General features: G+C 38.5%; 1 protein-coding gene across 1 annotated transcript; it reads right to left on the bottom strand.

The window, feature by feature from the left end:
* Window positions 1-19,980: 19,980 nt before the first annotated feature.
* Window positions 19,981-23,107, bottom strand: LOC147860581 (pentatricopeptide repeat-containing protein At2g33680-like). The gene is made up of 2 exons (XM_087324551.1): window positions 21,559-23,107; window positions 19,981-21,387 (listed from the first exon to the last, which is right to left on the bottom strand). Exons 1-2 carry the CDS (start codon window positions 23,081-23,083, stop codon window positions 20,033-20,035), a joined length of 2,880 nt encoding a protein of 959 aa, XP_087180677.1. The 5' UTR covers window positions 23,084-23,107; the 3' UTR covers window positions 19,981-20,032.
* Between the last annotated feature and the right edge of the window lie 783 nt (window positions 23,108-23,890).

Raw genomic sequence — 23,890 nt, 5'->3', positions numbered from 1 at the left:
CGACCAAAGAAAATCGAGGAAGGCGACTGGGTGCTGGTCTACGATAGCAACCTCGACAACCAGCACCGAGCAACACGGAAGTTTGCAAAGCGGTGGTTCGAGCCTTACGTGGTAACGAGCGCCAACGACAACGGGACGTATCACCTGGCGGAACTCAACGGTACGAGGTTGGCGATACCGGTAGCAGGGAAGCGGATTAAAGCATTCAAGAAGCACCACGACGGCGGACCAGATCTAAGAGGCCTGGACAGCGACGACGAACAGTCCGAAACGAAGGACGAACCGATGGACGAAGAACCAGGACTCGGACCGGTTTTCTCCAACCAGAGCGCAATTTTGGTGCATACCGATGGATGCGCGGTTAGGTGGGGGCGGATGTCGTGAAGAAAACCGTCCCTTAGCGCAATCGGTGCATAGCGCACGTGAACCGGCTCTTCACGCGTGCGCAGCCTTTGATGTATATAATAGGGAATTAGGTACATAGGTATATCCTGGGTAGTTAGATTCGGTAGGTAGGAAGTAAATGAGGGAAACGGCTCCCCTCTTGAAGCTATAAAAAGAGTGGGAGACGCAGGGAGAGGGATCGCGCATTGAGGAGGACGAAGTGTGGTCGGACCGTAACCGAACGCTTCTCCTCTGTTCGTTCTCCATCGCTCTTCTCTGCAGGTTTTCGGGAGGCTCGCGCTGCTTCGAGGAACGCCCGTGTGCTTCCGGCAGCACCTCCATCCTATCCCCTTTCGTGCGCAGACGAACAGGCATCGGCATCTGTTCGCTGGCCTGTTCAGTTGTAACCTCTCGCGTGCTCTGTTGTTTATTTGTCATTCGTTAATATACAAACATTTGTGTCTTCCTGTCTCTGTGTCCATTCGCGTCTTCTGCGTTGATGGGCCGTGCCCCTGTGTTTCTTTGCTCATACGTGACCGGGCGTCTCTCTCTTTCTCTTTCCCCTTCTATCACCTGCTCTTCGGTTCAAGACCCTGGTGGTCCCGCCTCATTTCTCCACACACGCGCGTAGTAACGCGACAGCGTTGTGATCCATTTTAAGTTGCATATGCGAAAGAAGAAATGTGTCCTGCTCTTCCCCATTAAGCCACAAGTACTTTTGACGTGTTTCATGTAACCTCGACTTTCCATAAGTTGAAAGGCAGAGATTCGCACAACATGTTTTGTTCAAGTCACAAAGAAGTTGACGATCAGAGCATAAAAAATTAAATCTCTTTTCACTAACTTGTCAAGGAATTCTTTTAAATGCAAGAGTTTTACTAATACTACTGTTATCTATAGAAGTATCATCCGCTTCTAAGCTTACATGAAGAGGGCCATTAACAGGATCAATTGAAAAAAGATAATTCGAACTACTAGGAGCCTCACTTTTTTGTTTTTGCCGCGAGCCTTTTGAATGTTTCTTGTAATCGTACTCTTCTATTGAGAAATACGAGTTGTTGGACAAAGAAAAGGGGGCAATAGAATAAAAAAAATGTTCTACTTGTAGAAGAAAACGTTCTCAAAACTATCAAGAAAAACCCTGTGGCAATACCATGAAAGGGCTATATACTAACTCCTCTTTAGAGAAGATTAAGGAATGTTGAAGCTTTACTATATAACTATTAGAACTAGACATGAGGTCTTGGTTAGACTATAATACTTTTTAAGAAGAGAAAAAATAATAATTTTAAAAAAAAATAATTTTTATTTAAATAAAAAAGTACTCTTATATATAAGGAGGTTGCAAATTTCATTTTCATTATCGCAACAAAGAGTCCATTGAGCTCAGAGCACAAACTTATTTTCAAGCACTCCGAAGCACTACCTCCGCCAGGCATCATGAACAAGGGAAAGAAGATCGCTAGGTTAGCAATATTCTTTACATTTTTTAAGATTCTAAAAAATTCCTTTTCACAATAAGCAATAATCCTTAATTTTTTTGCTAAGGGAACATACAACCGAATTAAGATTGACTTAAACTTCAACCAAAATCCGATGCAGTGCATCGGATTGTGGTAGAAGGGTACAACCTTCAACCACAATCCGATGTAGTGCATCAGATTTTGGTTGAGGGGAACTACCTTTCAACCACAATCCAATGCAGTGCATCGGATTTTGGTTGATAAATTAGGGTTTTGCAGATTGAAAATGTATGTCCCTCGTCACAGTTTTCTCATAATTTCTATACTATTTTTAGCGTTTTGCATTTAATTTTTCTTCATTTTACTGCTTTCTCCATCGTTTTTGTTCAAATAGTATGTTGTCTTAATTTCAGTGACTCTCGTTAGAAAGTTCCTTCGTTTAAATTAAATATTCGATCTCCAACAAAGCGAGATTCTGACTTTTTTGTCAAAGATGTTTCCAAAGAACTCTATTTGACTTTTTTGTTTGTAATTAACCTAAATAGGATGTTGTCTTAATTTCAGTGACTCTCGTTAGAAAGTTCCTTCGTTTAAATTAAATATTCGATCTCCAACAAAGCGAGATTCTGACTTTTTTGTCAAAGATGTTTCCAAAGAACTCTATTTGACTCAACAGGGGATGGAAGATCTAAGTCTTCTGTTGCAACGACCAAAAATAACAAGGGTGTGGCCCAGGAAGAGAAAGCATCTGAAGTAAAATATAAGAATTACCCAGAATTAGAATGGTGTCTCTCTTATGTCGACGAAGATGGGGTGCTGCTCTTAATAACAACTAAATCAGACGGTAAAGGCAAATTGGAGCTTGGAAAAACATTTAACTATGGACATGTAACCAACTTAGAATACGAAGACATTGATTCCTCAAGTATTATAATCGATGTCTCCAGCTCTGTTGGCTCTAAAAGATTGCGTCTTTACAAGGGAAACCTAGTACCAGAATGTTGCAACCCCAAGTCATTATTACGTAAAGACCTACAAACGAAAAACAACTTATTAGTTGCACTGCGGCCGTATGTGACAGGAGAAATGATGAGCGGTGAAGCAGAAACTCCACCAAAAAAGTCTAGAAAGACAAATCTGGTTCATAAGAAATACAACAAATGACCACGACCCAAGGAAGATGATGAAGAGGTTTTAGAATTCGTGGAGGAAGAAGAAGAGCACCAAGTCGACGTCGTGGCTCCGGGAGGTCAACTATCTTTCGATGTATTGACGTCTGAACAAAATAAAATAAGAGAAAATATTGTTAAAACAAAACTTGTGCGTAAGGGGCAGCTATTTCATTTGCCAATTACTTCTATCCAGAGGCCTACAATTGATCCCTTGACTGGAAGACGTCCCCTAGAAATTAGAGAGTCGCATACTGTCCATGTGCAAAACTTGAAGAGGAAAATGAAAATTAATCCTCATGCTACTATCGTGCCATTTTTAGTAATGGTTGATCAAGAACAATGTCCAACAGTAGCAGACTTTAAGTATACCTCTGCTAATGATTATACATATTATGTAATTGGAGGATCGCATTCAGCCGAAGCTTGTAGACAGCTAGTGAAAGAATATCCTCTCACCCCCTTCTTTAAGTACGCCGAATGTAAGGTATATGCAGGACCCACTCACGAGGAGGCGAAGTTACTGACATGGGACCATAACAATGATAATGATTATAGTCAAAAGATGTCATGTATTGAAAGGATTTGATTTTTTCATCATGAGTACCTAGATGCCTTAAATCGTTTTGGCCCAAGGTTGTGGCCTGGTTTGCGTCACCAGTGTTTACTAGAAGTGGGGATTGCAATGGATGAGAGCACAAAATCAGAAGGGCTACAAAAATATGATTCTTGGTTTCAACTAACCTTTTGGACCGGAGAGGTGTGGGATCTCCAGGAAAAAATATTTGGCATGTGGGAGCGGAAAGAAGTCAAAGGGCAAAGGTCAAAGAGGGGAAGGATTGATCCACAAGTTGAGATCAAATCGAAGTCAAAGGGCAAAAGTGACTTGGTAATCGAGGAGTTAGCAGCAGACATGAAACTTTTACCTTGGAGGTCATTACAAGGTATTAAAGATGACAGGCTATTAATATCCGTGCTATCTCAAGTTGTTGCAAAGGAATTTAGTTTGGACGAGATGGTAACTAAATTGCAAAAGTAAGGGTTTATAGTATACAATGTTTCAGGATATTCTTCAATTATTATTAATTTCTAATTTCATATTTCATATTTATTGTATAGTCACAAGGTATACATAAAGATTCAGGAGTTGATGATGCAAAAATTGAGTTTACCGACATGGGAAGAAGTGGAGCAAGCGTGCCCGATAACTTCTTCGTACAAGGCATTGGAGGAATATTTCATTGTTTTTAGAGAATGGGTATGTGTCATTTGAATGTTAATATATTGAAAGCGAATGTTCTCTCCTAACAACATTGACACTTGCAAAAACCATCAAAGTAAATAAAGACCAACGACAGTAATGATGGTATTCCAGTTGCCTTTATCACGCACTTAGAACGTGCAAAGTATGAGAAGAGAAAGAGATGGAACTGCCTGAGGATTCAGAGACTGTGAAGAGTTTTTTGCATAGGTTCGATCGTTATAAACAGTTGTATTATAGTGTTTTTAATGGGGAAGTATCACAAATGCTCGATCTGTTACCGAGAAGGCACTACACTTTGCTGATAGCCGACATACCATATGGATTCTGAATTGCGGGATCAACATATGATGATGTGCCTTTCAAGTACCCCCAAATCGAGAAGATGGTAAAGGATTTCGCTGAACTAACGTTGGCCCCCTTGAGGAGGATAATCATATTCCATAGCATGGGGCAATCACTATCAGTCACAACAGCTTTGAAGTCACGTTGTCATGCCACTGAACACATGCATTGGTGTGTTACAGTTTGCTTTTAATCATTATGGTACTTGTTATTATATGTTGACATTCATACCTCTAAAACATGATTTTATTTCTCTATAGGATTAAAACAAATATTACATGTAGCCCTGGCGATCGAATGGTTAGTGCAGTCGAACATTTTTGTGTGGGTTACTATGATTCAATAACAAAGAAGAAGGCTACAGCACATGTCAATGAGCGAAACGTGGTAAATTATATCATGTGCCTAGTTGTCACAAAAAAGTTAAGGCATGTTTCGGGAGATAAGAGTATGGTGAATCCTTATCAAAAACCTCAAAGATTGATCAATTGCCTCCTAGAGCTCTTCTCGAATCCAGATGATTGGGTCCTAGACTTGTTCTCTGGCACATGTATATAAAATATATTTACTTTCATTTCTGTCGATCAAGTTTAAGACTTTAATTCTTATATATACTTGTTCGTGTTCATGCGACCATTAGGTACTACAACAACTTGTACATTGAAGATGTTTCAAAACTGTGTTGCCTTGGAGAAGGACCCTGCACAAGTTAACTTCATCAAAATGAGGATCCTAGGAATCTGGGACAGTCTAGATCAGGATCAAGAAGTCGGAGCTAAGCACATCAATGAGACAGAGATGTTCCAAATGACTTCACGAGAACCAATGGAACCTATTGATGAAGAAGCAGGGGAGGTTGTGGACCTAGAAGATGTAACACAATTTGAACATACATTAGATTCAAGAGAGCGTGGAGATGACACAAATGAGAATAGTCTAGAACAATCAGCGCCTGAAGAGCCTAGTGTGCCAAATTTGCTTATAGATTGATTTAGATGGCATGATGTAAACTTTGAGGATTTTTGAGGCATAATGTATACCTTGACTTGATATTGCTCCAATACCTGAAAGGCACCTCGACCATGTGCCTTCGATTTGGCTCAGGTAAACCCCAACTAGAAGATTTCACCGATTTGGACATGTTGGCTTCTACAAATACCAACAGGTCTATGTCTGGATATGTCATGACTTATGTAGGGGGAGCAATATCATGGCAGAAGGACTATATCGAAGAGCTAGGGATAAGACATGAGGAATACCGGCTCTATTGTGATAGTCAAAGTGTGATCCACCTTGCAAAGAACGCAACCTACCACTCTATGACAAAGCACATCCAACACAAATATCACTAGTTGTGGGAGAGGGTGGAAAACCAAGACTTCACTCTGAGGAAGATCCACAAGGAGGAGACAATTCAGACGTGTTGACCAAGGTGTGTCAGCCGAGAAGCTGGATGCGTGCCAAAGACGGATCAGATTGACAAGGATCCCCATTCCGGGGTGAAGGGGGAGATTGTTGAGATATCGGTCCCTCCAAATGGGAACTGGAGGAGCCGGAGGAAGAAGCGGGATCTAAAGGATCCGGAAGGCATCTGGAAATCAAACCAAATGGATCTAGAAGGTATCCGGCCTAATCCAATGGGAACTAGAGATAGGGACGTATTGGTAAATATGTCTTAGATGTGCTTGTCGAGGCCATAACTGTAAATAGCCCTAAAGTTATATAAGTATAAATATAACTAGGACAAAATTAGTTTGTGTGTGATTATCATTGTACGTGAGTCAGCTAGTTACTATCGTATAGACACACACACACACACACACACAGGGATACAGAAAAGGTGTTTTCTGTTGTAACCGCTGGTTGGCGAAGATACAGAGCTCGAGTTCGTTGCCTTTAAGACTCTTATTGTTGTACATCCCTTACATAATGATAGTTTGGAGTCTATGGGCTTCCATAAGTGCTTAAAACTCGGTTGTGGCCGAGTGCAATTCCTATCAATACGTAATTGTATCCTGGACGTCAAAAACTTTGACTAAGTATCTCTAGTCAGACAATTCCTCGTCTGAACAATTGTCAATGATTAAATCGAAAACTTCTCGTAAGTCATAGAGACTGAATTCAAACATCCGTTAAAAATTATATAGTGGGTACTCTAACTACCAAAAATTATATGAAAACCAAACAAAACAATAATGATACAATGCTCTCGGTCCATTTTTTATAGGCGACTTGAGAGACTTCTCCAAGATTTTACACTTGCTTGTTCAACAAGAATCTACAGTTATACAAAATTATTCTATTTCATAAATTACTCTAATTTTTATACTTGGCAAAAAGTTCCAATTCAAATTTTGTCTTTTCATATAGTCGTCTGACTCTAACTCCAACTCTGACCTTTATCCTTCATGTAGCCAACTGGCTAACGTTTTCTCCCATAACTGGCTTTACGACAAACAATGGTTCACCTTGACGTTCATCTCATCTATTAATATCGCTTTGCATACTAATGACTCATGCTTCTAGAGCACCATGAGATTGTCGAAATTCGAAAATCTCGTGCAAGGTAGACTTATGGAAATTTTGTATTTGGAAAAAATACAACTCAATGGGAATTGCCCCATGAGTATTTCCTTGAATTGCCTCCGCTTGGGAGGATTTCATCACGTCGTTATTATGAGCCAAAAGAATACAATGTCTGACAAAGAAATAGGATAGGGTCAAACAAATTCATAATGTCATAATGTCATAATGTCGCGATGTAAACATATCATGGACAAATATCATGATCTCATGTCTATACCCTTTTGGACGTATGAGATGACGTTTAAGATTAGGTAACTATGGTAACACAAAGGTGTTTTAAAAAGCATGGGGTTGACAAATGAATGTCTTTCCCTGATCTTTATATTGATTTTTACATGGTGGCTCCCCGAGGCTCAACCATGTTTGTTTGCGTCATAAATAGTTTATACACAAAAAAATGTTAACAATAAATTATGTTTTTGTGCCCACTTATGTGGTTTCAACTCTTTAAGTTCTATTACGAGGACCTCAAAGTGCACTTAGACCTAAAGTCTAAACATGTTTTATAGTCATATGTATCAAAAGTATTGTATGGTCTTGGTCATATTTGAACTCAAAACCTCGAAAACAAAGTTATTAAATACTTACGCTAACCAAATAGGTTGCTCATATCAAATATTTAATATTTATGCATTTGAGTAATATGAGAAGGCATATACTCATATATGTTTTTTTAAAAGAAAACATATATGTCTACAATCCTCATTCCCCCTTGTTAACAAGACAAATATGTTCGTACATTACGCAACCTCAAGTCTCATCATTACGATGGAATACCCCAAAGAGCAACCTAATGGCCAAGCCACACTAACCCTCTTTTCATAGTAGACCAATGTGACCCATCACATGGTTACTTCATTACGAAGGCCTTCCCTAATTATGATCTCATGGTGGCACCGTAATCATGTAAGTAGTGAGGAATGTTGGATACGTGTTTCATAGGGGTGACCTCGTACAAAGTGGATCAAGCCCTTACGCTCACAACATCATTGTGGTTATGCTTATTTTGTTCTAACGTGTAAATCGAGGTGACCAAGAGGGATAACAAAACAGAAATTTGTTCAAAATGATGGCATCGTAATCATGTAACTAGTGAGGAATGTTGGATGCATGTTTCATAGGGGCGACCTCATACGAAGTGGGTCAAGCCCTTACACTCACAACATCCTTGTGGCTATGCTTGTTTCGTTCGAACGTGTAGCAAATCAAGGTGACCAAGGGGGATAACAAAAAAAAAAAATTCAAAAGGATGGGGACTACACCTTTCTCACAAAAACAATGTGAGGATGGCCACCAAGATCCTTTCCCCGAAAAGGACAACCTTCGATATATCAATATCACATAGTAAATAACTCATTATTTAGTATCCTATTAAAAAAAAAATGATGTTTTAACTTGGGGTATCTATGTTGCTCGTCAAGTTGCCAACCAGTCTCCACCCTAGATGTTTTGCGTCATCCACCTCTTCCATGACCTCGAAATTTATCTCCTCGAGTTCTCCCTTTTCCATTTCATCTTTCAATAAAGTGGTGCAATTATTGTATGTTGCTTTCATGTGGGGGCAAACAATCTTGGGTGAATGGTTACCACATAGTAGGTCCATGTTAGCCCCTTCTTCATTGTCTTCATGATCTTTCATGAGCTCATTAATCCTCACTTCCCTTCTCCTCACCAATCATTTCCGTTTTTTTATCCTTTTAACTCAAAGTTTTAAATATATCTTTTAGAATACCCATTGAATTGTCCTTGTAAACAAGCCGACCTCCCATTTGACTTGGTCCCACAGCTATGGTGATGGTCATTTTGCCATCCATTAGACTAGCCTAGCTCGTCCCTTTTTTTCTCATTTCTCTATTATAGTTTCTAAAGTTATAGATTCTAGAGTTTGACTGCTTTTCATGATAAATCCTAACCTCTTTTTCTTTTTTTTCTTTTTGTTTTTTATGGAATGGACAATAAATTTTGATTTCCTTATACTCATATTATGGCCAATTCTATGTGTATATACATTAGATGCATTGGTTTATGTAACTTATGTATGACTCGTTGTCATCTATGATCCAATTTGAAGAAGTTAACGGGTGCCCTTGTTAGCTCTAGAGTAACGTATGCCACCAGTAATTGTAGCAACTAAAGCCAAAAACAAAGTTAGCACACATTGTTTCCCAAATGATGGGAACAATGTATATCCATGTTATCCATCTTCATTAAAAACGAGGGTTGAATCCCATATCCTTTTTAAACGCATCTGATTCCTACAAATAGCATCAGAATTGCATGTAAAACTTTCATATTGACCACGTAATGTATGAATGAGCTACAACCAGAATTCATCAATTATAACAAAAACATTGTGAGTGACATTGTCAAAATAATATAATCCCTAATTTGCAACATGTGAAACAAAAAAGGTTGAACCATTTGTACTAGAAGCGGAACTATGTGAAAGGCTTCCACCATATCCTCCTTTTCATACCACAGATGTCCTTCCAGAATGCCCCACTTGACAACACCCCAAGTGATTGCACGATTAGAATGTATCAATACCACAAGACATAAAAGTCTCTTCCATACTCGTAGAAATTTAGGACACGATCACAATGTATACGATTTATTGATTCCAATACCCTCTTTCTCTTTGATAATTTGTCAAGACGTTATTAATCTTCACTTTATTACGGTCTTAGATTCAAACCCTTGACCTTTTAATCCCAATGTATACCTCCTACCATTTGAAGTAGTTTTCGATATTTTTATTACTCACCTCTTGACCTATTATCGAACTAGACACTATGGCTACTTTCACACAACCCGTCGTATCGCACAATGTACAAACTTGACACACTCTTTTTCTTCTAAGAGTGGAAATTTCCAGCTTTTTCGATGACTTTGCCAAGAAATTCTCACAAAGAATAATAAATTGGCAAAGAGCTTGTGTGATATTTACGTCATCAATCCCATGTAGTCACTACAAATATATGGCAGAAATTATAGTGCACTATATGAATGCAACTCCCATGTAGTCACTACAAATATATGGCATAAATCATAGTGAACTATGCGAATGGCCACCTAGATTTGCCAGCTGAAATGAAGAAGAAATCACAAACATAAAATAACGGAGCAATGGAAACATATTAAAAAGTTTGCCAACATGGTATTAAAGGTCGCGGGATGCTGCCGCCAATGCTGCCGTTGCGGCCATGACAACATCCAAAGCCGAGGTTTCATAGGCCGGGGTATCGGTCAAGGGCAAGGTCTGCAAGTCGACGCCAAGCTCGGTCTCGACGATGAGAATAAACTTGCCGTAGGAGGTGGTCTTGGCGAGGGACTGGAAGAGAAGCTTCTCCTCCGAATCACGGAAGAGCTTGAAGTAGCAAGCGGGGTCGGAGGTGGGGCCCGAGGGCTCGGTCTCGCGGTCCGCCAAGATAATACCCGAGGAAGTGTCTAGGCGCCAGAAGTTGCCATTGGCGGCGCGAAGCGAGACGACGGTCGGGTCGGACTCATCGAAGTACACCTCGTGGGCGGCCGCCCGTGTCTTGGTCTTGTCCGTGAACGCGAGGTATGGGTGCCCATTTCTCACGTTCACCACCAAGTAGGGAGCCTCCGCCTGGCGGTAGGATCTCCCCTGCTGCAGTGCTATGTATCGGCTGGGAAGGCTACTGGCCAATATCGGCATTCCGGGACTAGCGCGTGCCAAAATAGAGGATATCTTCGAAGTAGGGGAAACTGGGATTGAGATTTCGTCCATTTCCATTGTAGGTTTTAGGGTTTAGGGTTTAGGGCTTAGGGCTTAGGGCTTAGGGCTTAGGGCTTAGGGTTTTAGGGTTTAGGGTTGTCGATGAAGGAAGAAGGCTATATAGGAGTTCATGGCCACAGCCTAAACCCTAAATCCTGGGCTCCATTCCATTTTCACGTGGTGCCTGCCTGCTCTGGTGGCTCCCATCTCTGCGAAAAAGATAAAAGGAATCGAATTCTCTCTACCTGCTCTTTCTCCTTCTGTTGTACCTTCTTCGCTTTCTTCTTGGGGATAAGAGAGACAGAACAATTTCCACGTTTTCTTGCGCATGATTGTGCAAAAAGCAGTCAGTACATACAGAATAAAAACAGACACCTGATGTAGTACAGAAGATGCTTGGCCGGCCCTCCCACATCCCACGCGACACGCGCAGCTAAGAAATATCTAATCATCCATAGTTTTTGAACCATACTTGCCTTCGCATTCGCGAATGTTATGCAATCATCCTCGTATGGTAAACTCCCTCGGAGTATGGTAAATACCATACTTTTTGTATTCATTAGTTATTATAAAGTAAAACAAAAATAATTAAAAAATTAAGGTAAAAAAGTGTTTTAAAAAACCCATAAGAATGTTTCGATAACATACGCATTCGTTTTTCATTCGTATGAAAAAAGATTGTTTGCCCATGCATTCTAACTATATTACGTACTATGAAGTCTGATTCTAATCTAATCTTATCTTATCATCTATGTGGACTCCACATCCCCATCCCACGTTATTATTCATGTATCATCGCTACACTACCCCATATTTTGGCTGTGTGGTGAAGATTATTATTCACTTACTAGCTCATGTAACTCAACTTGGCTCGATAAGAGAGTTTGATGAAGGTATATGCCTTTACGATTCAGTATGAACTCTCTTAATTTTATTTACCTATTTATCAGTCGCCAATCCTCGACAATCTTCTTGAATGCATGCAATTGATTTAGCTTCAACAAAAATTGGGGTTCTTAGTCACAAAGGCCTTCATCCCCTATAGCTGGAGCACAAATTTTCACCATCAAGAAGAACATCAACCTTCGTGGGTTAGGTCCTAGGCCGAAATAATATTCCAAAGTCGTAATTAGCTAAACAAGTTGACCGAAGATCTAGACGTTGATTCAATGTTCAAATTCATAAATCTTGTGATTAGTTATTAGTTGGACACAGTGTTGCCACAACAGCAGTAAGTTCATTAAAAAACTAATTTTACAAATTCACAATCCACAACCCAAAGGTTGAAAATGATGCGATTCAAAAGTGATTATACAATGCCATGATCATATATGCACATCTATTTCTCATTATAAAACTGTACCTTTTTAAAAGCAACTTGCATGTTGAAAATCATGTTACTAGTTGATCTCACATAAATCATCACTATTTTCCTCTCAAAATGACGTTACATTATTTTATTGGCTTTGATTATAACCATCTTGCCTTTTTTTCTTGTGTCCATTTGGTGCTATACATGTATTATTTACATCGATGGACATATATGTATGGATTGTGACATTTGAAGTTGTTCTTTATTTGATTCATTCGAGTTGATGAAATATAATTATTTGAAGGGATTTTTATAACATAGTACATTAGTGTTTTTTCAGCAATGATCCACTTTATAATATTGTTAGGATTTTTTTTTTTTAATTTAAGTAGGAGACAAGATAGGATGGTTGCAATCTCAAAATCAAAGGCATTAGTTTTGACCTAAAAGATCTTTTGTGGGTTACGATGCCATAAAATGATGGCTATGATGATTAACTCCTCGAGTAACTTGAAGACGTTTTGAGCATCCATAGTCTAGTGAAAGGGAGATCTTTGCACTAAGTCACTATCAATTGTTAGCACAATTATTGGGAATTCCTCGATAAAAATTCAAAAACTCAAGGAATGATTGTACATCTTTCGATAAGAATTTGTGGCTCTGAAACATTCGGTGTTGAATAACTCATCAATGAAGTTTCTTGAAGTTTCCCTGGTGATTCCAAAAGGTTGTCATTTTTTTTATCTAAAGTTGTTGCAATGTTGTCATCATCAACTAGGTTATTGATGGAGTCAGACATGATGAGGCTCTAGGTTTTTGAGTTGGACTCAGAATAATCAATTTCCTTCCCATTTATCTTGGAACACCAACTTCATGAGTAAGCTCTAGGAGCTCTATGGGGTGACGGTCTCTTGTCAACAAAGTGAAGAGAAAGGAGTGTTATATGTGGCTATGTTAAAAGAAGTTCCAAACCTCAATAAAATTGCATGGAAATTGTAACCTATCTGTACATAGTCAAGGATTTTATTTGAATCCTTTGCTAATTGTTGCACCTAGGATACTACAACATTTTTTCTAGTGTGTGGATAACAACTTCATTAAGAAAATGTGACCCCTAATAGATCAATGTTTCTAATAGGCATCCATATTAGAGTTTGTCCACGTGTTCTTAAGAATTTGAGCCATAGTTTTAGTATTGCTTTTTATGCTCTCCTTGGTCTTATCCTACTTCAGTAATGATCCATGGTGGTGACCATATAGCATTTGTTGTTCTTAAACTAGGCTAATTCGGTCAATAAAGTCCATTCTTCATTTCTCAAATTGTTGAGTGACTACTGATTGGAGGGGATAGGTCACTATTTCTAATAGGCATCCAAATTAGAGGTTGTCCATGTGTTCTTAAGATATTTTTTAGGTTTGTCATTCATCATATTTTGATGCACTCATGGATGTCCTTGAAGAGAGTCAACTAGCATTGCCCAACATGAAGTATCTTCATCGCAATGACCCCAATGACCCCAACAGCAACATAATTTGAAATGGCATTGTATTTTTATCAATACAACTTTGCGGCTTGATTGTTTAGGAATTTGAACTCCATCCCTAGAGGAATGGTTTTGGTTCGCCCAAAGTACCTTTCACCTCATGGTTGTGCATAGTATTTTTAATATAATATTTTTTGTCAAATGTAGTCATAAATATAGAATAAGTAGAAGAGGTACCTACTCCGAGTATCTTATATTCTAGTGCTTTTACCTAATTGATAAGAACAATCCAAATTTCGAGAGAGATTTCTTTAGGACATTTTCATTTGATGTTATGAACGCAAAACAAAGTCTATTGGAATTAACAATAAGATTTCATCGAATAATTGAATGAACGTGTCATGAAATTCTAAAGAAAATTGGTACATCATCTCATCTCCTTCAGAAGGGAGAATTCTTTAATTTCAAGCTAGGGAGGTGTCTTCCTCATCATGGAGGTTTTCACATTATTTGTAGCTCAAAAAGTCTACATCACTCTTCATTAGGGGTGCCGATACATTGTTTTTTTATTTGATTGTGAAGGTATTCATATCATTTCTTGCTCGAGAATGCTTTATCTTCTTTTGTTAGGGGTGGCAATGCATCTATATTTCATCACTAGATTTCAATACTATCATCTGGAGAAGTATTTCTTTTAGGGGTGTTCATGTCATCTCCATTCACATGGTGCCTGGTCTGCTGGCTCCATCTCTGGAAAAGAGATAAAGGAAGCAATTCTCTCCACCTCCTCCTCCTCCTCATCCTTCTGTACCTTGCGCTTTCTTCTTCGGGATAAGAAGAGAGACAGAACACGAAGAAAAGGACGCTCTCCAACGTTTTCCTGCGCATATGATTGTTTGCCAAAAAGCAGACCGTACGTACACAGACACACCTGGCAATTGTACGGAAGACTCTTGGCAGCCTTCCACGTGTCCCGTACCATACGCGACACGCGCACCTGCTTATCTCTTTGCCTGCTTATTATCTCTTTACCGAACGCTGAACAGAAAAGAAATATCTAATCCATTGCACTCGCATTCGCGAATGTTTCAATCATTCGAGCATGGTAAACACCCTCTCGAAGTATGGTAAAATACCATACTTTTTATTCATTATTTTATTAATGAGGTAAAACCAAAACTTTAAGGTAAAAAAGTATTTCTTTTTTTTTAAAACATAAGAATGTTTTTGATAACATACGCATTCATACGAAAAAAGAATGTTTGCCCATGCATTCAAGTATATTACGTACTATGAGATTCTAATGTGATCTAATCATCTATGTGGAATCCACATTTATGCAAACTCATGTTACATTGGACTGTCAAATCCAGGGCTCAACCTCGGACAGGCGGTGGAAACTATTGGGGGATAAGCTCTATCTAGGAAACGATATGAAAAACTACGACATCCCACATTATTATTCATGTATCATCGCTACCCTAGCCCATATTTTGGCTATGTGGTGAAGATTATTATTCAGTTACTAACTCATGTAACTTAGGAGCGCAAATTTTCACCATCAAGAAGAGCATCAACCTTCATCGGTTGGGTCCCAGGCCGAAATAATATTCCAAAGTCATAATTAGCCAAACAAGTTGACCGAAAGATCTAGACGTCGATTCAATGTTCAAATTCATAAATCTTGTGATTAGTTATTAGTTGGACACAGTGTTGCCACAACAATAGTAAGTTCATTAAAAAACTAATTTTACAAATTCACAGTCCACAACCCAAAGGTTGAAAATGATGCGATTCAAAAGTGATTATACAATGCGATGATGATATATGCACATCTATTTCTCATTATAAAGCACCTTTTTAAAAGCAACCTGCATGTTGAAAATCATGTTATTAGTTGATCTCATGTAAATCAACACTATTTTCCTAGCAAAATGACATTACAGTATTTGATTGGCTTTCATTATTACTATCTTGCCCTTTTTTCTTGTGTCCATTTGGTGCTATACATGTATTATTTACATCAATGGATATATATGTATTGATTGTGACATTTGAAGTTGTTCTTTATTGGATTCATTCTAGTTGATGAAATATAATTATTTGAAGGGGTTTCTATAACATAGTACATTAGTATTTTTTCCGCAATGATCCACTTATAACATTGCTAGGATTTTTTTATTTTTTTAGTTAAATTAGGACACTAGATAGGATGGTTGCAATCCCAAAATCAGAGGCATTAGTTTTGACCTAAAAGGGCTTGGGTGGGTTAGGATGCAATAAAACAAGGGCTATGATGAGTACCTCATCCAGTAACTTGAAGGCGTTTTGGGCATCCGTAGTCTAGTGAAAGGGAGATCTTTGCACGTAGGCACCATCAATAGTTAGCGCAATTATCGGGAATCCCTCGATAAAAATTCAAAAACTCAAGGAATGATTGTACATCTTTCGATAAGAATTTGTGGCTCCGAAACATTCAATTTTGAATAACTCGTCAATGAAGTTTCCGTAGTGATTCCAGAAGGTTGTCATTTTTTTAATCTAAAGTTGTTGCAATGTTGTCATCATCTACTAGGTTATTGATGGAGTCAGACATAATGAGGCTCTAGGTTTTTGAGTTGGACTCAGAATAATTGATTTCCTTCCCATCTATCTTGGAACATCACCTTCATGAGTACGCTTTAGGAGCTCTATGGGGTGACTGTCTCTTGTCAACGAAGTGAAGAGAAAGGAGTTTTATATGTGGCTATGTTAAAAGAAATTCCAAACCTCAATAAAATTGCATGGAAATTGTAACTTGTATGTACAAAGTCAAGGATTTTATTTGAATCCTTTGCTAATTGTTGCACCTAGGATACTTATAACATGTTTTTCTAGTGTGTGGATAACAACCTCATTAAGAAAATGTGACCCTTTATAGTTCACTTCTTCTAATAGGCACCCAAATTAGAGGCTGACCACGTGTTCATAAGTAATTGAGCCATAGTTTTAGTATTGCTTTTTATGCTCTCCTTGATCTCATCCTACTTCATGCAATGATCCATGGTGGTGATTATATAGCATTTGTTGTTCTTAAGCTAGGCTAATTCGGTCAATAAAATCCATCCTCCATTTCTCAAATTGTTGAGCGATTACTGATTGGAGGGGATTTAACTCTACTACCATAAGGGATGTTTCAAGTTTGTTGTTCATCGTGTTTTTTTATGCACTCATGGATGTCCTTGAAGAGTGCAACTAGCATAGTCCAACATGGAGTATCTTCATCGCAATGACCCCAACAATAAAATAATTTGAAATGGCATTGTATTTTTATCAATACAACTTTGCGGCTCGATTGTTTAGGAATTTGAACTCCATCCCTAGGGGAACGGTTTTGGTTCACCCAAACATCATGAAGTACCTTTCGCCTCATGGTTGTGCATAAAAAGGCACTATCATGCCCCTCATATAATATTTTTTGTCAAATGTAGTTATAAATTACAACATAGAATAAGTAGAAGAGGTATTGAGCATCTTATATTCTAGTGATTCTACCTAATTGACAAGAACAATCCAAATTTCAATAGAGATTTCTTTAGGACACTTTCATTTGATGTTATGAATGTAAAAACAGAGTCCATCATGGAGATCTTTACATCAAGCTAGGGAGGTGTCTTCCTCATCATGGAGGTCTTCACATCATTTGTAGCTCAAAAAGTCTATATCACTCTTCATTAGGGGTGCCGATACATTGTTTTTTTATTTCATTGTGAAGGTATTCATATCTTTTCTTGCTCGAAACCGCTTTATCATCCTTTGTTAGAGGTGGCAATGCATCATATTTCTTGACTAGATTCCAATACTATCATCTAGAGAAGTATCCTTCTTTTAGGAGTGTTCATGTCATCTCTATCTCAAACAGATCTTCCCCTTTATTTAACATGAAGATTTAATCTCGAGTCATCGAAATGAAAGTCAATAACAAGTTTGATGCCAAATATTGAAGGGGTAGACTTAAATGAATAATATCCACTACAACCTTGACCCATCCCGTGGACATTAATAAAAATATCTATTTATCTATCTCATATCCTCATCTAGCATGCTTATGGCATAGATGTTATGCATGGAATTTAAGCCCCAATCTCCTTTTCATCAAACTCCAATGCATGTTCAAATACATGCCTTCCCAACTCTCCATTCCCCCACTTCTAACAAGCACCCAACATTGCATGCCACATCACATTGTTTGGATAAATGGTGTTTCTTCCATAGATCCTATAGCTTTTTTGAACTGACCTGATCAAACAAAAACATCTACTAGGCATGTGTGATGATGGAATGTAGGGGTGATGCCATAATCTTTACTCATAGCCTCAAAATTGCATGTTTCCTTCATCAACCAGACCTCCATGATTACAAACATTAAACACACTAACAAATATAATTGGATTTGCCATATTGTGCTGGGATCCTATTCTATGATACATTTCAAGCTTTTTCTAACTAACCCAATCACTCAACAAGATCTCCTAGGCATGTGTGATGCAAAAGTATTGGTGTAATGCCATACTCTTCAATCATAGATTCAAAATGAATTTGCCCTTATACAACTAAGCCGCTATGATTGCAAACATTAAGCACATAGGTCAATGTAATTGGATCTGGTATATTGTCTTGGGCTCTCACTATTATGAAAAAAGCGAATAACCTCCCCAAGCTTCTGTACTCAAGAATATCCAAAAATAGTTAAGGTTCATGACACCAACATCATGAACTGAAGCATTATCAAAGACTTCCTCTGCATTCAATAGGAATCGACATTTTGCATACATGGCAAAAAATACATTAAGAAGTGTCAGTTCTGAGTCCAACGGACCTTTTTTCACAAGGCCAGCATGTGTTCATATCCTTTCTCAATAATTACAATGCTGCCACGGGTTTTCAAGGCGCAAGCAAATGTTATGCTCTCTACCTTAATTCGGTCAAGAGATCGAATGCTTTCCCATTGTGATCATATTGAACATACCAACACCAATAAATGTAGTCCATGTAACAACAGCTCTTATTGAAAGATTATCTAACGCTTATTGTGCACTACCAAGCAATTCACATTACATATACATATTTATAACTGTGATTCCAAGGTCTTGATGCTTTTTCAATAACACTGTTGTTGCAATATGATGACATATTTCCCTGCCCTTAGATATGGCCCTAATGTTTCCACCTGCTTTTAAGATGCAAGAAAATGAAATGATATCAGTCAATACAAGTTCAAGTTGCATTTTTTCAAAGCACATTAATGCATCATCATCATATTCATGATCATCATCATTGTATCCTATAATGAGAGTATTCATGAGATGACATCATGACATGGAAGGTTATCAAATACTTCATGAGCTTTTCTAACATCCCACATTTTATGCACATATTGACTACTGCATTACTGACAAAAAAACTCCGTTCTTAAGAACCCATTTCATGCAATAGCTCATGTGTCTCACTGCCCTTATCTAATATTTGAACGTTATCATTGCACAGATATCAACCAATGCATATCATACAATGCTTTTCTTTGCACAACTTTTCTTAATTAGGCATGTTTTGGAGTTTCCAATGTAACATTCATTGAAGTTTCTGCTCTTCCTCTTAAGATGAGAAACTTGTACATTGGCCAAGTCAGATTATGTGTAGATATGTAAGACTTAATGACAAATGCATCATACTCTTGTGGCAAATCTTTGAAGGGACTTCTTTGACGAGTTGACCTTATCAAGTTAGCCCCATTGGCGAAATGACATTGGCGATTCCCTTGGTTGTAGCTCTAGCACTACCATTTGCAAATCCATACATTTGAGATCCTTATTTCTGACTGAATCTTCCCAAATACTCTCCAGCAGAAATAGAAACCCAGGTAGAATTATGCGTACCGCAAAGTGTGAAAGTTTCCTTTGCCATCCAAGAAAACTAATGATGTGAACCCATTCTCTCAAGTGCAGCTGAGGAATAAAACAGATGCCATCTTTGGATTGGATTGTCATATTGTTGTCAGTGTTCTCGAAGGTTATGTTGCAACTGAGAGCTAATAGAAGGTTCTGTGATAAATATGACTTGAAAATTGAGAGGAATGAGGGCTTGATCAAAGTTGCATGTCAAGTGTAATGGTGCCAATGTTCACATTGCATTTGGTGATGGGCAACTCTGTTACAATTATATGCACACACATACACAGCCTTAAATAGGAGTAGTGGCTTCATCAAATTGGTTCTTTGGCCCATTAGTTCATTTCAACTACTTTTTCTTCTCACATATCGGCATCAGCATATATATTGTACATACAAATATAGGCAGAAGCTCCCTTCTTATCTAATTGTGTCACTTGTTCGAAGGCCTGTCTTCCAATCTCGATGTTAGCATACCTCCTACATGCAGCCAAGACAGCCAGCCACATCACAACACTAGAGTTCAACGATGTTTCCTCCATCATAGTTGCCATTCTATCTAGTTGACCTGCTCGACCAAAGAGATCAACCATGCATGTGTAATGCTCCAGGGTAGGAGTAACGCCATTACATTTTCTCATTGCCCCAAAGTACATCTCACCCTCCTTCACTAGGCCTGCATGACAACATGAATTCATGATGCATAGGAAAGTCACTGCATCAGGTTCATTACCATCTGCTCTCATTCTTTCTAGCATACTGAGGACAACTTCAGTTTCTCCTAGTTGAGAATATCCTGTAATCAGAGAATTCCATGTGATTGGATCTCGAACTCGAAGTTCATCAAATATAATCTGTGCTTCCTTAAGTAAACCACATTTAGAATACATATCAATCAATGCAGTTCCAACAACAAAATTATTATCTAACAATGCTTTCATTTCAATATCACAATGAATCTTTCTACCCATGTCTACAGCTCCTAAGCTTCCACATGCTTTTAAGATACAAGCGTATGTGAACTCAGATGGAGAAAGACCCATAAGTTGCATTTGGTTGAAATGGCTTAGTGCTTCCTCTTCTTGCTCGTGTGCAGCATAACCTGCAATAAGAGCGGTCCACACAACAACATCTTGGACTCCAAGAGTGTCAAATACATATTTTGCTTCTAATAAAAAACCTATTTTGGAATACATATCAACCAATGTGGTGTCCAAAACAATATCATTCTCTTCAAGCAATCCTTTTCCAACAAGCTCTGAATGCATTTCTCTACCTTTTTCTATGTCTCCAATGCTGCCACATGCTCTCAAGCTGCAAGCAAATGTAATGATATTTGGGGCAATGCCTTCTAGTTTCATCTGGTCAAAGCAATCTAAAGCTTCCTTACAGAGTTTGTGATCGACATAGCCTGAAATTAACGCAGTCCATGAGACAACATCAGGAATGTGAAGTTCTTTAAATATTTCCAGTGCCTCTGTGAGAAGACCACATTTTGCGTACATGTCAAGCAATGCATTTCCAATAGCAATATTACTTTCTAACAAACCCTTCTTTGCAATGTCATTATGTATCTTTCTTCCATCATTTGTAGCTCCTATATTGCCACAGGCTTTCAGGCTGCACGTGAATGAGAAAGCATCTGGACAAACCCCTTCAAGCTGCATTTTTTCAAAGCATGCCAATGCCTTTCCATTCCATTCATGTTGCACGTATCCTGAAATTAGAATATTCCATGAGACTATGTCATGAATTCTTATCTTGTCAAATACCTCCTCAGATTTCCTAATCGCACCACATTTTGCATACATATCAATTAATGCATTGGCAAGAAAAAGATCTGTATTCAATAAACCCTTTTTATAAATCTCAATGTGTATTTCATTACCTCTACCAATAGCACCAATGATTCCACAACCTTTTAGAACACAAGCATACGTCATTACATCTGGTGAGATACCTTCTTTCTGCATATCGTCAAGACAGCTAAGTGCTTCCATGGCACACTCATGTTGTACATATGCACAAATCAACGCATTCCAGGAGGCGACATCATGAGCTGGAAGATAATGGAATACCTCAACTGCTTTTGTTAGAAACCCACATTTGGCATACATGTCTACCAGCGCATTGCCAAGAAAAAGGTTTCCTTTCAGCAGCCCTTTTTCAAGAATTTCAAAATGTATCTCTTTGCCTTGTTCAATTGCCTTAAGGTTACTACAAGCTTTCAGAACGCATGTAAATATGAAAGCATCTGGCTGAATGCCTTCAAGTTGCATGTTTTTGAAACAGTTAAGTGCATTCTCACTGTGGTGCTCATATTTGACATAACCTGAAATAAGAGTAGTCCAGGAGATGACATCACGAACCAAAAGATCATCAAACACTTCCTGTGCTTTTGCTAGGTTTCCACATTTCACATACATATCCACCAGTGCATTTCCAAGGATTTGATTATTTCTCAACAAATCCTTCTTGACAATCTCATTATGTATCTCTATGCCTTCCAATATGGCTCCACTTCCAGCACAAGCTTTCAGGATCCATGTAAATGTGACATCATTTGGAGTGATACCCTCAGACTGCATCTGCTCAAAACAATTCAGAGCTTCTATACCATTATTATGCTGGACATATCCAGAAATCAATGCCGTCCATGGGACAACATCTCGAATAAGAAGCAAATTGAACACTTGCTGTGCTTTCGAGAGTAAACCACATTTGGCATACATATCCACCAAAGAACTACCAAGATAAGGATTGATTTCAATAAAACCTTTCTCAATTATCTCAGCATGAATTTCATATCCTATTCCAACATCTTTAAATTTAGAGCAAGCTTTTAATAAGTCAATAAGGGTACGAAATTGATACATAGTATCTTCCTGCATCATGTGATACAGAAAAAATGCATTTTTCATGTCCCCGATTCGCAGGTAAGCATTAGCTAGCGAACAACACAATGAGTCAGAGACTGATCCGGACTTGTAGAAACACCTCTCAGCATCTACAATACTTCCTACTTCCACCCACATGGATATCAGTTTGTTTCCGAGGATATCATGGCTTTCCAATCCATTCATACAGAAATAGAGATACAAACCTGTAGCATGATGTACGCATTTGTCTTTCACGCATTTTTGGATCATCAGAACACAATCTTCAATGGAAATATGGGATTCCTCCCTAATCTGAGCTCTGATCTGTTCAGGCAACAACATACAAGGAAAAGGAAGAGACTCTTTACTTACTTCTTTCGTCATCCTTGACGATCTTTCAGAGGAAGGGATGAGGAGGTAATCGCCAGTTAATCCATATCTGAATGAAGGAACGAAATTAAGTTTTCTCTCAGGAGGCCAAGGAGACAGAGTCGAGAAGCCACAGAGAGGGGAGAAGCTATGTCCTGTTTCCATAAACTCTTCTCCCCTCAGAATGAATGATATATGAACAGAGTAGTTAGCACCACATTGCAGTAGTTAAGCTCACTAATTAATCACTCACTTATTTAAACTCCCTAATCACTCGCTAATTAATCGAAAGGTAATCGTCCCTCGAAAGAAAGTTCGGGGTTTTTCTCTTAGCCCAATGAGAGTGAGCTTTTCGAACATCATGCCTAATCAATCAAGAATGGAACACTTAATGCATAAACAATCCCTTCCGAAAATTAAAGACCACCGGATGTATTTTAGCAACTATCATCTCGAAGTCTCTTTGGTGGAAAGTGGGTAGGATATTGACCCCAATTGATTGGTATTGAAGCTAGAGAAAGATTGGTGATGTGGGTTAAGATTAGATATGTAGATATATTCCTTTTGTTTGTCTGTGTATTCTTGACCCTAAGCATCATTACTTTCGATGGTGTCATTAAAAGGGGGTCACTCTAGTTTGGTGGGGGTGCTTCCAACGAGATCGAGAAGTCAATCGCTGAATGTTGTGAAACACAAGGAAGAGGAAGAGGTTTTATTGTTGGTGGCTTTCTCTTTGTGGGTATTATCAATGTCTTTGTGTCGTTGGTGGTTATCATTGTAATTCGAGGTTTGATAGTTTGTTACGGTTACAAATGTTGGAATGGAATGGAAACAATGCTATTTGTTGTCAAATACAAGAACAAACCGCGGTGGGCATCGGTTTCATGCATAAAACATGTACGTGTAGCGCAACAAACACAAGTGATGTGGCATGTATGCGACCCCTTAATATGTGGAACTCTTCAAGGAATT

This window comes from Azolla caroliniana, unplaced genomic scaffold (assembly GCF_043228905.1).
Source record: "Azolla caroliniana isolate FFs.n. ecotype wild unplaced genomic scaffold, voAzoCaro1.0.p SCAF_9, whole genome shotgun sequence".
Classification (NCBI taxonomy): domain Eukaryota; kingdom Viridiplantae; phylum Streptophyta; class Polypodiopsida; order Salviniales; family Salviniaceae; genus Azolla; species Azolla caroliniana.
Note: the sequence above shows the minus strand (reverse complement) of the source record. Positions and strands in the feature narration are given on the sequence as shown.

Coding starts and splice junctions, on each gene's coding strand:
- LOC147860581 (XM_087324551.1), bottom strand. CDS start 23,083: ATGGAAACAGGACATAGCTTCTCCCCTCTCTGTGGCTTCTCGACTCTG. Junction 21,388..21,558: donor CATTGGTGCTATTGGTAGAG/GTAATGAAATAC, acceptor TTCTAATTTCAG/GATACGTGCAACATGAATGG.